Source organism: Silurus meridionalis, chromosome 3 (genome assembly GCF_014805685.1).
Source record: "Silurus meridionalis isolate SWU-2019-XX chromosome 3, ASM1480568v1, whole genome shotgun sequence".
NCBI classification, from domain to species: Eukaryota; Metazoa; Chordata; class Actinopteri; order Siluriformes; family Siluridae; genus Silurus; species Silurus meridionalis.
Genome location: NC_060886.1, coordinates 24,199,475 through 24,212,914, shown reverse-complemented (window position 1 = coordinate 24,212,914; position 13,440 = coordinate 24,199,475). Strand labels below are relative to the sequence as shown.

At 38.3% G+C, this 13,440-nt stretch overlaps 1 protein-coding gene across 1 annotated transcript; it reads right to left on the bottom strand.

Annotated features, from left to right (window-relative positions):
* Positions 1–168: 168 nt before the first annotated feature.
* smarcal1 (SWI/SNF related, matrix associated, actin dependent regulator of chromatin, subfamily a-like 1) lies at positions 169–12,803 on the bottom strand. The gene is given in 18 exon segments (XM_046845294.1): positions 169–427; positions 1,074–1,170; positions 1,469–1,569; positions 2,364–2,546; positions 3,474–3,532; positions 3,535–3,575; positions 3,793–3,863; positions 4,543–4,761; positions 5,002–5,142; positions 5,371–5,436; positions 5,772–5,933; positions 6,047–6,197; positions 7,495–7,678; positions 7,962–8,012; positions 8,206–8,466; positions 10,111–10,161; positions 10,313–10,667; positions 12,201–12,803. Coding segments are annotated over 18 exon segments (2,622 nt in total). The 5' UTR covers positions 12,438–12,803; the 3' UTR covers positions 169–235.
* Positions 12,804–13,440: the final 637 nt, after the last annotated feature.

The window sequence follows — 13,440 nt, the reverse complement described above, 5'->3', positions numbered from 1 at the left end:
ACCCATACAAAACATATTGATTTGGTAAAAACCTGTAAATAAACATGTGCTTTAATAATTAGAATGTTTCCTCCAACACATATGCAATAATTATATAGAAATAAATCTATGCTATTTTTTCAAACCAGACTTTCCAAAAAAGCAAAACAGAAAAAAATCAATCAATCCTGACAACCAAAAAGTACACTTTATTACGTTGATAATTGGCAGGCTTTATTTACTTAGTTTTTTTTTTTTATCCGAAATAGTCTTCTATACGCCTTTTCTTGCTGGGGCTCTCTGAGACGTGGTTGTCCTGGTGGCTGACTGAATCTGGCTGATCATTGTCTTCCCAGTCATTTACAGCTTCTAATAGCATTGATTCGTCCATATCCTCCTCTGAGAATGATCTCTGAAACATCTCTGTGATTCTTGGCTGTTTCTGGTCCTGCAAAGCAATAGAGCAGATATGAGCCCTTATCCACAACACTGTCAAATTTCTTATATATGGATATCATATGCAAAGTATACACAATTAAGCCGGTTGTGAAATGCAGACACACCCACAATTAACCGCATATGGTATGTAGGCATCGCTTCATGGCACAATATGGACTGGCATTTTACTAGAGCCATGGAAAACACACATTAATAAAATTGGTGTTTTTCCAAAAAGAAGAACAAATCAAGGGTAGTATTTGGATTTATATTTCTGGTGGTACTTTTACTATGACCAAAAAATAGTCAGAAACGCCAATGGTTCTATAGATGCCCTATTTTCCACCCAACACTGGAAGGCTGTTGTTGGTTTGGAAAATACCTGCTCTATCTTCAATTTCTGTTAGAAATGTGCCTGTAGCCAAAAATAATATTGGACATAAATTGCATTTTCCGCTCAGGTTTCACTCTCCTGAACTGTGGTTCCTGCTGATGGTTCAGGATATATTTCACAGTTGTGTAAAAGCAAAGTACTTTCCTTTTATTCGATTGCTTTCATTTTTGTAGCACTTCTGTTATACAGGTTCCTGTGTCTAAAATTTGCAATAAATAAATAAAATAATAATAAAAATAATAAATAAATGTCGTCATCCCACCTTGCTGTGGAAGCTGGCACATTCTGCCTTGTCTGAAATATTGGACTCGGACAAGCCAACCTGTTCTAGAACATTCATCTTCTCCTGGATCATTGGCCTAGAGACAAAAAAAAGTCGTGTGTTATTTAGCTTATAAAGAGACTATTCTACTATTTCAAATCCAAGTTAAAGTGGTAGTGGTAGCTCAGTGAAACAAAAATATGCAGCTCAGTGGGTAAGATGTTGGACTTCTAATCTAAAGGCTGTCAGTTAAATTTACAACACCACCAAGCTGCCACCATGAGCAAAGTCATTACCCATCAACTGCCCTGTTGCGTAAAAATGAGATGAGGTGCAACTCGCTCTGAATTAGGACGTCTGCCAAAAGCCTTCAATGTAAATGAAATGTAAATTACCACAAGTAGTCGTCAGCTGTGCCTTTGGCTACCAAGTAGTGAATGTCCACACATCTGGTCTGTCCAATACGGTGCACTCTGTCCTCTGCTTGAATTAATATCTGTAAAATGTACAAAAATCTTAAGGCATAGAATAATTAATGAGAGGCCTATTTCAGTAATATTGACATAATGCGGTCTGACATTTTTTAATAGGGAGAATTTTTTTTAAATAAATTTACATTCTGGATTGCAAAAAATGTAAGTAAAGGAGGTCATATAACTATTTACACTGGGTTAGTTTTGTATAGTGACTTAGTGTAATGTTTTATGATATTCCATACACTGGGATGTAACCACACACTCAACCTTGATTACAACAGCAAGTGGCTATAATGACGTAAAAACAAATTGTTTTGAACATGGATATGAGAAGTACAATCTGGTTTTATGACCAGAGTACCTCAAGAGCTTAGGGCACATTGATGCTTCATCTCAGTAATTAACGAGTGTTACAATTAATAGCCTTAGTATTGCAAGACATTAAATCCTAACCTCGGAGAGAAACATATTTCTAGGTCTTGATATTACACAAATAACTTTTGTTCCTTTCACATTACAGTATTATTATTCAACAGAAGTACTAACAGTAATGACAGTACTTATATCAAACCAAAACTACTAACTGTCAACCTCCCATCATGACATGATGAATTGACAGTTTCATGCAAATGTACACCTTTAGTGCTGTTGCACAAATCTCATATCACAGAATTGACTCCTATTGTGTTGAAACAGAAGAAATTCCCCACTATTAAGTAAAAGTCACAAAGCCTGTTGGATGACCCACAAAATGCTTATGTGACTACCCCACCTGACTGAATAAAAACGCCCTCCCTCACAGAAGCACACTAACCCCTGGGTTCCAGAAGAGCTCAGCGAAGACGACAAGGTCGGCAGTATGCAGCGTGAGGCCCATGTTGGCAGCTGTGATGGAGAGCACAGCCACACAGCTCTGCTCAGAGAACTGGAACTTCTCGCACAGCTGCTGGCGCTCTGCTGAGGGTGTGGACCCATCGATACGGATGTGACTGATTCCCTGGGGGGTGGAAGAGAAGAGAAATAATTGTAAGCAAAAAACAACAGACAGTCATCTGAGGGGAAAATTAGGATATATTTAAGAGCATACAATTTATTAATCTGATTGGACAAACAGCATTGAGAGAATGCTAATATTTAGTATTTAATGTAACGGTACACAAAACTCACGGTTCGGTATGTACCTCGGTTTTTAAGTCACGGGGAAGAATTGCAAAACATGAAATTGCTTGCTGGGTTTTTTTAACAACACAGTTTATTATTATTATTACAACATTTATCATTTTTAAAACAATTTGAAATAAAATTCTTGGTTGGTTGAATAATATATTAATTGCTCTTTCATTCTATATAAGTAAAATAATTTTGAATTTAATTTTCATTAAATAGTTTACATTTGTTAGACATCATTCGGGTAATACAGATGTGTGTGTGGGTTTTACATTTAATATTGAATTTTCTACTTAACTGTTATGCTTATTTCAGCATACTTTAACAAATGTGTTCCTTTCTTTCCATCCTTCATTCATTCACTCCCTTGATATGCGGAATAGTCAAGATTTTCTACTTTTAAAAGAAATTTTACATTAATACTTATATTATATTTTATTCTATTATATTTTACTGTTTGTATCATTCCATTGTTCTGTGTTTGCTTCTGTATGTAAAACTCAGTTTCAGCACTTATGATTGGCTGTCAGTCTGTCAGTGTGTTAGAGGGCAACATGCAAAGCTCAAACCAGATTAAAAAATAAATAAAACAAGATTTTTGGCCATATTCTGTCTGGTCATTTCTTGATTCTAAAACTGTTACATAAAAGAAATATCAAAAAGGAAAGCTGGGTGTCAGCTCAAAGTTTCTTTTTTTCCCCACCATAATTTTTGTCTCTGGATAAATTTTTGCCAAAAGGCCAAACTCCTTTCCTACCTTATCAGTAAGCTCTTTAGTTATGCTGTCCAGGACTCGTCTATGATGCGCAAACACTAAAACTTCTCTCGTCCACATTCCAGCATGTCTGAAATGTACTCGCTTATAGAAAGAAAAAAAAGAAGCATACATGTAAGGCATGGTGAGTCTGTCAAAAGAAGAAACAGGTAATGATTAACCTATCAAAAAATTAAAACCCAGCATTCAGTATTCAGGCTTTAGATCAGGATGTGTGTAGTGTATCAGAGAGTTTAGATTCTGTTTTATTGATTCAGAATTAATGGGTAATAAAAGTGGAAATGCACATGGCAAAACTCACAGGATGGCTTTAATCTTGGCCTCTGCTGTGTGGTTAAAGAAAACCAGTAGAGCATCCTTCTCTTGCTTCTTCTGCAGAAACACAGAAAGAAAGTCCTGATCCACTTACAGGATACCGATAGGGTGCAGACTCTTGGGTATACATTGGCCTACAATTTGTGTATCAGGAGAAATCCTGGGAAATTTTTCCGACAGTTTCTATTATATGAACTTACACTATATGATGTTGCATGAACTGAAATGTGTTTCTCTTTTGTGTGCCACTCAGCCAGAGGTACATTTTCATGTCTGGTTACCACAAAAGTGAAAGCACTGAAAACTGCGTTTCGAATACTATAATTTTAACGACTGGCATGCTGTTCTTTTTTCTTTTTTTTTTTTCTTTTTTTAAAAAGAGGGAGAGAACACACTGAACAAGCTAGAAATGATAGCACTGGCTTAAGGCAAGGTTTTTACATGGAATTAAATAAAGTTCCTCAATTTTAATAAAAGTTTCAAATAAAGATGCATGAATGTATGTTTTGGGCAAAAACAAAACAAAAAAAATCTGTGTAGTTCCATGTTGCTCACTTTATAAAAGTAAATATAGACTGTATCTGTTGCCATAAACATTTAATCCGCTCCGTATCAGTGAAAACTGAACCACCATAAGAAAGCCACTGGCCAGTGTTTTTTGCGTAGTGAACTATTTATAGCACAGCACTGGCATGGACATGGTAGTATGTCTGGTGCTGGTAGGAGTGTCACTCACATTGTGGCATTCTTTTGCGAGTTCTTTGGCTGCGGCCGAAAGTGCGGCTTTGGTACGAGAGTTTATGCCGTCTGTAGTCACGGTGACGACCTTGCGCTGCTTGGCAGGAAGCTGCGAGAGCACGTCAGGTTTTAATCGCCTCAACATAAGACATTCCGCTAACAACAACTTCAATTCAGCCAAATTGGAGGAGCCGGAATAGTCCCAACCCCATGGGAGCTACAGAAAAAGAGGGTAGGAGGTAAAGGATATGAGATAGAGAGGGAGAGAGAGAGGGAGGCAAAAACATGGATAGAGATTGAATATGGAAAGAGAGAAAGAACACAGATTGAGTGTATAATTAGTGTATAATTTAATTAATTAGAGCAGTGTTAAACACACCCTATTATAATATTTAACACAGAGTGGTGAGGTGACCTCATTTAAGCTGATTAAAGCCCACCAAGGGAAGTACAGTACCTGCTTGGCATCACAATATCTCACTCCAAAATCATGGAAACGAGGAAAGAGTGTTGGCCTCACAGCCAGAATCTGGGTGTAGAGCTCAGCCGGACGCGACATAGCAGGAGTTCCTGACAGCAGGATCACTCTTTTAGCAGCCTGCCGTATTCACACAGCAATAAACGAGGGTCAAATTCTCAATATCACGATATCGAAATATACAACAAGCGAGCAAGCTAGAAAGCAAGACATTCAATAAGACTTGAGTTCAATTCAGAAGCCTGACTGAGCATAAAACAGCACAAAATCTATAAGCAATAATCTAAACTACTGCAAGTAATAAGTCAGTGAATGTTGCCAGGTGAATAATGGAATAAGTGTTCACACCTTTAGTAGAGGAAGAGCAGCCTTACAGCGAGCGGTTTTAATGTTCTTTAGGAAGTGGGACTCATCCTGTGCACACATAGAAAAAAGAAATGGGTCAGACATTATCAGGGGATTTTATACAGGAATTCAGACTGTAAATACATGTGGCAGACACGAGGTCATCATCAAATCCATTACATCTAAATTACTATAGAAGACATTTCAGCTTTACATGAAACAATCACAGTCAAATCACAGGTTTGCATCAATACGTTTCATAGTGTAAACTGTTACAATACTTCTCTATTAATCATATTTAAACAAAAATAGAGGAGAATCCTCATACCCCATTGTAAACCAATTCTATTCTTTTAAAAATGAAACCTAATCACAAGTTATAACAGGAATCCTGGGCAGCATACCATAATTAGCACACCAAACGGACTGGCAAAATTCTGCTTCCCCATCTTGCTAAGCAGGTCGTAGCTGATAATGTTGATGAGACCAGAGCGGAGACAGTCTTTACCAGTCACCACCACGTTAATGCTGTCTGCTTCTACTGAAGGCAACCAGCGGCGGATCGCCTAACACACAGAAAAAATAAATACATCATTCATATCAAAATAAAACAAGCAGCAACATTAATTGTCGTAAATGATATATTTAAGAGGTTAATTCATGGTCAGTCTAAATTCACCTCGGCCCAGGTGAAGCGTACAGAGGAAGGAGTAACTATCAGCAGTGGCCACTCATTTCTGTAGTAGGCTGCAATACAGATGGCCTGCACTGTCTTCCCCAAGCCCATATCATCAGCCAGGAGCAGACGACCTTCTCTGGACACTGCAAAGCTGTATTTCAAAAGATAAAACACTTTATACCGTTAACAGCGTCACTGTACACAAACTATGATTATTTATTAAATCATTATACTACCATATAGTTATTGTTCAAATATTTTTGAGGCAACTTTTCCTCAGGAACAAAATAATCCTGCCCTTCACAACACTTATCAATCTCAAGCGGTGGACATACTGTATTCTTCCTCAGAGACACATGAAGCCATCAGATCTTTTCATTCTGTTGCTCATGGACGGTCATAAAGCATCTGAAGGAACTCTCAGGACAGTGCTAACTGCTCTTTTCTGTAAACGTGAGCACTAAGAAAAGCCGTGATTTGCCATGATGCAGGGCAGAGCAAGTTCTGTAGTCATGCATACATAAATAAATGAGCTGAAAGCAGCTTGTTAAAAAAAAACGAGACAGAAGCTACAATTAGATTTGACAACAATAAAGAGCATGCTTAATGATGCCTGCCAAGAGCAGTACACATTTGTGCTCAAGTTCTAAACATGGGCACTGTTTAAAACCATCAACTAATCATTACTGGGTCACAATTCCACTTCCAGATAGTAAGAAAGACATTCATAGATCCTGAATACACTCACTTTAATAGGAATATTATTAATACACCCACACTATACACCTGTACATTCACAATTGTAACTATTCATATAACAATTAACACAATGTTTAAATTTAATTTGATTACAGAGTCAGTCTGGATCAGGAACAGCACATCCGGCATCACCACACTGAACGCTTGATGGAAAGCCAAGCAACATACTGAGAAAGATGAAGACGGCCCGGCTCCCACCTGCATCACTACCTGGTGTGAAAATTGCACAGTCAAAGATTTCAGGACCCCACAGTGGATGGTGAGGACAGCGGAGAAGATTAGTACGGTCTTTTTTTTCCCCCTTAAACATGGACGTTTACACCACACACACACACACACACACACACACACACACACACACACACACACACACACACACACTTTTTGCCCTCCGGTTGCCTGTTTAAGTTACTAAAACCTTCTTCTGACCAAACTCCCATTCTCGCAACAACAGGGCAAAGTTTTACACCCCTGACAGGCAGCCATGTCTCTGGTAAGTGTTTCACTGCACGTTGTGCTGTGTGTGGTTGGCTATTTGACAAATACACTTTTCAGAAGTGCGCACACATTTTACAAATATGTGAACAGGTACACTTCATTGTAATGTGCAAAAAAAAAAAAAAAAACGATGATACAACTCTGCTGCATTATTGCTACAGTCCAGATGGCAGGAAGTATGTGGCACCTACTTGACACCTAACTGCTGAAACGGCATGAGGCTGCGTGTGAGACTGCTGTCTATGCCCGAGAGATCGGCTTCAGGGATTTCTGGAGGTGTGGAATGGCTCTTCTCAAGCTGGGAAGAGAAGGCCTGGAGCACAGCACGCGGTAACGGTTCGACCTCCACAGAAGAGATGTCGTTTAGAGTCTCCACTGATGACAGAAAGGAGTAACAACAGCTGATTGGTCAAGCAGTGTAAATAAGATGGTGCAAGGGGGTTAACATAGGCAATTAATTAAATAACAAATTAATATAGAAGTAAGCATTATTAACAATTATGCAAACTGAATAATCTGTAAAACTAATTATCTAAATCTAATTATATTTTTAATGATTCGGTGCATCGTTTTAATTATTTGGTACACGCACACTAATCTTTTTTCTGTCCTGATTCTTGTTCTCATTCATTTCAAATCAATCAGATACTGTACATACTTAATTTGGCATAATCCTCAAGTAGGAAACTCCATTTCCTTGTCTTCATGTCTTAAAAAAAACATATAAAGCATGTTATTGTACAGGCTGGGGTTAACATCAAATCTTTATTTTTATTTTTTTTATTTCTAAATGTAAAATTTTGTAAGAAATGAGCTGGAAAGAATGAACCAATTGATGCATATCATATTTTTGAATTATAAAAAAAAAAATTTTCGGCAACCTAACCAAAAGTATTACTCACCATAGCTTTTTGAAGGCATCTGTTTAAAGACCCCTATAACATCTGCATGGTATGTGATGTCCACTTCCAGGCGTGAACGGGAAATAAGTGCGCATCTGCCCTTGATTGTGGCCCCAGGCTTCTGCCAGCCCTGGCACAGCTTCATCATGGCCACCAGTGCTGCAGAGTCTTTTGGGCGAATGCTGGAGGCGGATAAATCCAAACCTTCCATGCCCTCCAGAGCCTTCAAAGACACAGAGGGGAGGCCTGCTACCTCCTCCACTAAAAAGAAAAAAGATTTTCTATACAACATCCTAAATCTAATGGTGCTCAGCATTACCATAGAAACAATTAATGCTCAATGTTTATCACCACTACAGAATGCAAAAAACTGATACGTGTCATAACATACTGGCATGAAGTTCTACCATGATAATGTTATCTTAAATAAACAGATGGGTGACAAAGTGTCTTATTTGGGTGCTAGGACACCACAAGCCAGGAGAAGAGCTAAAGTGCACGTCTCTGGAACTGTATTGGGAAGAAAATACCCCTCGGTTATTCTGAGCGCAGTCTAATGCTGCTCCGAAATCTCCCATAGGTGTTCAACTGCATTGTGATCTAATGAATGCGAAAGCCATAGAATACGATTTACATAAATTTCCTCCTCGTTAAAGCATCAAAGCCCTGTATGGAAGTGCAGTCATACTGTAAAACATCCATCTGGATAGACTGTAGAATGTTTCATCATGATGATGGAGATCAGGCAGGCAGACTTTATATTGTATCTGCAGTGGTCCATTGTGTACTTCATCAGCAACAATATTGTCTTTTGATTTAAAAATTTTTCCACCTTTACACACACACACACTATATTGCCAAAGGATTTATGGTGACCTGACCAATCACACTTATATGTGCTTTTTTGCACATCCATTACGGATTCAGTCCGGGGGGATGCAGGTGGTGTTTCAGTTTATTTCAAAAGTGGTCATTGGGGTTGAGGTAAGTGTTCTGATTAGGACACATGAGTTCATTCACTACGATCTTAGCAAATCGTGTCTTTGTGATCCTTTATTTATGCACATCAAGGCATTGTTGTGTGTCTTGCAGGAAGACAATTTATTACTTCTATTGTGCACAAAGTTGGCAAAGTGGTCAGTATGAGAGAATTGTACTCAAAGCACCAAATTCTAACTGCTCTAATACAAGATACATACATTTGTATGGTCCTGTCAAGCAGACAAAAACATGAACATGATGAATAGGACATCACTTAGGGTGTACTTACTTTTGTTGCCAGCTATTTAGACAATAATGGCTGTATGTCAAGTTATTTTTAGAGGACAGTAAATCTGTACTGCTGTACAAGCTGCAAACCGACTACTCTAAAATATATCCAAGTTTCATTTCTATACAATCGTCCCTTAAGAAGATTTAATATAATATCTGCAAGAAATGTGCTCACTTTTGAGAGATACTGTATATGGACTGTTAAAAGTTAAAAGAAAAGTGGATGCTACACAGTGTTAAACAGCATCCCAACTATGAGACTTTAACCATCAAATTCAAGTTTTTCTTAAAATGGTACATTTGTTTTCTTGGTTCTATTGTGAATAAAATATGAGTTTATGAAATATTCAAATTATTGCATTTTTTTGGGGGGGGGGGTGGATGAAATACTTGCTTGGCAAAATCACACTTGGCTTCAATCCCTTTTAAAAGGTGATTATGTAACCATTCATGAAAATTTCATTACATTTAGTTGCATGGATCTCTTATATATCTTGTATTTTCGCACTGGTCCACGCCGAATTAAAGATTTTTACTGAATGCAAACGTATGGAGGTTGTGTAAAATACAAATGGCTTGTATACAAATATCACAATGTATAGAGTCCTCTTTGTACAATGCAAAAAGACCTACTGAGTTGCTTATAATCCTCGAGGCTGAAGTTCCACATCTTTGTGGCAGGATCTGCGACAGAAGCGACAATTATTTAAAGTGGTAGAACCATAATCAAGAGAACAATCAATCACAACCAGTCAATATAAAGTTCAATCTGCACATCATAAAAACATTACCGTCTTTAAATATTTTCTGAATGCAATATTAAATCAGAGCTCACCATAGTTCCTGGAGGGAATGTTTTTGAACACATTGATGAGCTCTGCGTTGTAGCCAACCTCTACTCTAAAGCGCTCTTCTGAATGAGGAACGCACTTCCCTCGTACACACACTGCAGGCTTTTTCACAGAAACAGTCGAGCCAGAGTCCAGGGGATTGAGTGCCTTCTTGTCTAAAGGCTGGTTGTGTGGCTTCACACTCGCTGCGTAGAAATTAGTAGCCGAGGAACTCTGCTTTGGTTCCGAAAAATCAACAGCACCTTGGGCCTTGGGCTTGGGGGATACAAAACTAGTCGAAGGAGTAGATGTTTGACATTCTGTCCTTTTCGGGATTGGAATTGGGTCTATGAGCTTGGTCTGGAACACAAGAGCAAATAGAATACATTATAAATATTATTCTATCTATCTAGGTGTTAAAAAAACAACAACAATAAAATGTACAGGACAGGACAAGGTGAGTAACCTGTAGTGATGATGTTGACATTTAAACCTGTTTATTTCAAACAAATGAAACAAACCGAACAGCTTTTTGAACATGTGCTTGTCTGTCCTGCACACAAAATGCTTAGGAAGCCTTGGGTGCAGTCACTCAGGTCGAGTCTCTGGAATTCTTTCACTGGTACTTTGGCAAACTTACATGGCCATTGTTATGCTCAAAGATATTTGGGTCTCCCGGAACAAATTAAAAAACATTCTAGACAATTGTGTGCTCTCAAATTTGTAATAACCATCCTCTGTGTAAAGTCTGACCAAGTTGATCTTATACACAGTAATTTTTATGTTTTTTTTTCAGTATATTTCCAAATAAAAGCTACTTTGTTATTTATTTAGTGATTTTATCGCAGAAAGTCACCACTACAAAGCCCACATCTAATTTCAAATGGTCACTGTCGCTCTTCACAAGAAGTCCAAATGTTTCCATCAAAAGGTGCAGGCCATTTGTTGGTACCTCAAATAATAAGGACTACAGCAGAGGGCAAATCTTTCGCTTACAAAGCTCCATAGTTAGATAATACTTTCAGACACAGTTCAAATTGTTAAAAGGTTGAGAACATTTATTTAGTCGAGCCTTTTGTCAGTAGGGATGTTTGGGGAGGTCAACTGGGATGTATGAGGGCTGTCATCCCCCCACTCTCACGCATCTCTTATCCCAGAGATCCCTCATGTCTGTGTTATCCACTGGCTCTTCCAGTGTGTCTTGCCACATCCCCTATTTGCACCCTAATCACCCTATTAGTTTTGCTTGGATATATATATATATATATATATATATATATATATATATATATATATATATATATATATATATATATATATTGTGATGATGAAGCCAGATTAAAGATATGTCTACTGGAAGATGCTATAAATGTTAAAAGTTCTCAGGAATACTGGGAGATGTGTGGTTCCTTGTGATTGAGAGCATCATTCAACTTTCCATCTCTCAAGGAAGGCAGAGTGTCTCAAGCATTTGTGTCACAATAAGGATACTTTATAACCCTTGTTTCTCTCTCAACATGCCTCTGAGATACCAGTGACCAGCGTTCCTGTCCATTTCTTCTTTTTTGTATCCACCTGATTCATCCTGAGGTCCTACCCGTTGATGGAGTTTTCTTCAATTGGAGAACACACTATGCAGCTGAGGATGGTTCCTTGAATAGGATGATCAGCCTAAAGATCCATGAAGTTAGTAAGCAACGCAAGAATACATTTGGACTGTAATGAAGTCATTAGACATTTTGTACAGTCTTCTGGCTCATGACTGCACTTTGCATCGACAGTTCTGCATTTAAGCGCCCTTCACTGAACAGTACACCATGAGCTGGCATCCCTGGGACCCTGTTCTTGCAGGCACATTGTTTGTAAGCCACATGCAGCTTGTGAGGTTCCTACCTGTCTCCCACTGTGGGCTCTGCTGCTTGCTGCAGGTTTTGGAGGAAAACTCGGCTTGTACTTTACATTTCCTACTGCTGCAGGATGTGATTGGGTTTGACATGGCTTGTGTGTTGCAGTCACAGCTTGTACAGGTTGTTGGCTTCCCTGTGCAAGTCTCTCGGCTCTTCTCGCCAACGCTTTCTGTCTGTTCTCCTCGATTTTCCTCTGCTGTTCCGGCGTTAGATTGCTCGACATGTCTGCGGTAATGAAGTCAACTAAAAATATTTCCTGCCTTCAGAATAGTGAGCGGACGACTCCATGCGTTAAGCCAGATTTCACGTTTATAACACATGGAAATTATGCGGACATACACCCAATCGGTTGGTATCTAAAAAATAATATGCAGCAGTTTTCTCCAACTAGCTTAGCCAGGTTATTTACTTTCTAAATTAGTATTATTTAACCCGCAAATAACGCTAACATTAACTGACGCGTTTGATCAGCAACCCGATTCATGTCCGTGCATTGTGTACAGCAGCTGCCCATCTACGTTCGTTTTTATATTTGCTTCTTCCTGCAGCATGAAGTTTCCGACTTTAAACGCGTCGCAGGCGGAAATGACGCAGCTGAGCGCTTCCGCCACCTCAGCGAGCAATACGTCTCCGAGTCCGCCATTTTGGAAAAGGAAAGACTCAGGGAGACGTTCAGATCCAATAGGATAACAAGTCTCACACTTTCCATCCCACTCTAATTCTCACAATCTAAGCTGGAAAGAATATTATAACTTTTATAATGATTAGAAATTAATATATTATTTTTCTTGGAAGTTGCCCATAAACTTGTGTTTCTTGAGTTATTATGAATATATATATTTTTAAATAAAATCATGGTCAATTGTAATGGTATTAATTTAATTCAACTTTATTAGAAGTCAGGACAAGTGAAAAGTTTAAGTAAACAGGATCTAGACAGCAGCCCAAGGCCTACATTTATGCTGCATGAAAAGAAAAAACAAAACAAAACAAAAAAACACAATGTATGTGAATAATGAATCCCTGTTTTATGCACATATGACATTGTGTTTTATCCACTTTATTTAGTTACGCTGGGACAGGTTTGGTTTGGCCTAGTGATGCGTCTAGCCGAAGCACATTTGCTTAGAGATACACTATATGGAGAAAAGTGCATTTAAAACATGAATAAACACCAAATCCATACTGTATGTAGTTTTTCCTCAACCTACCATTCTGCATAATTT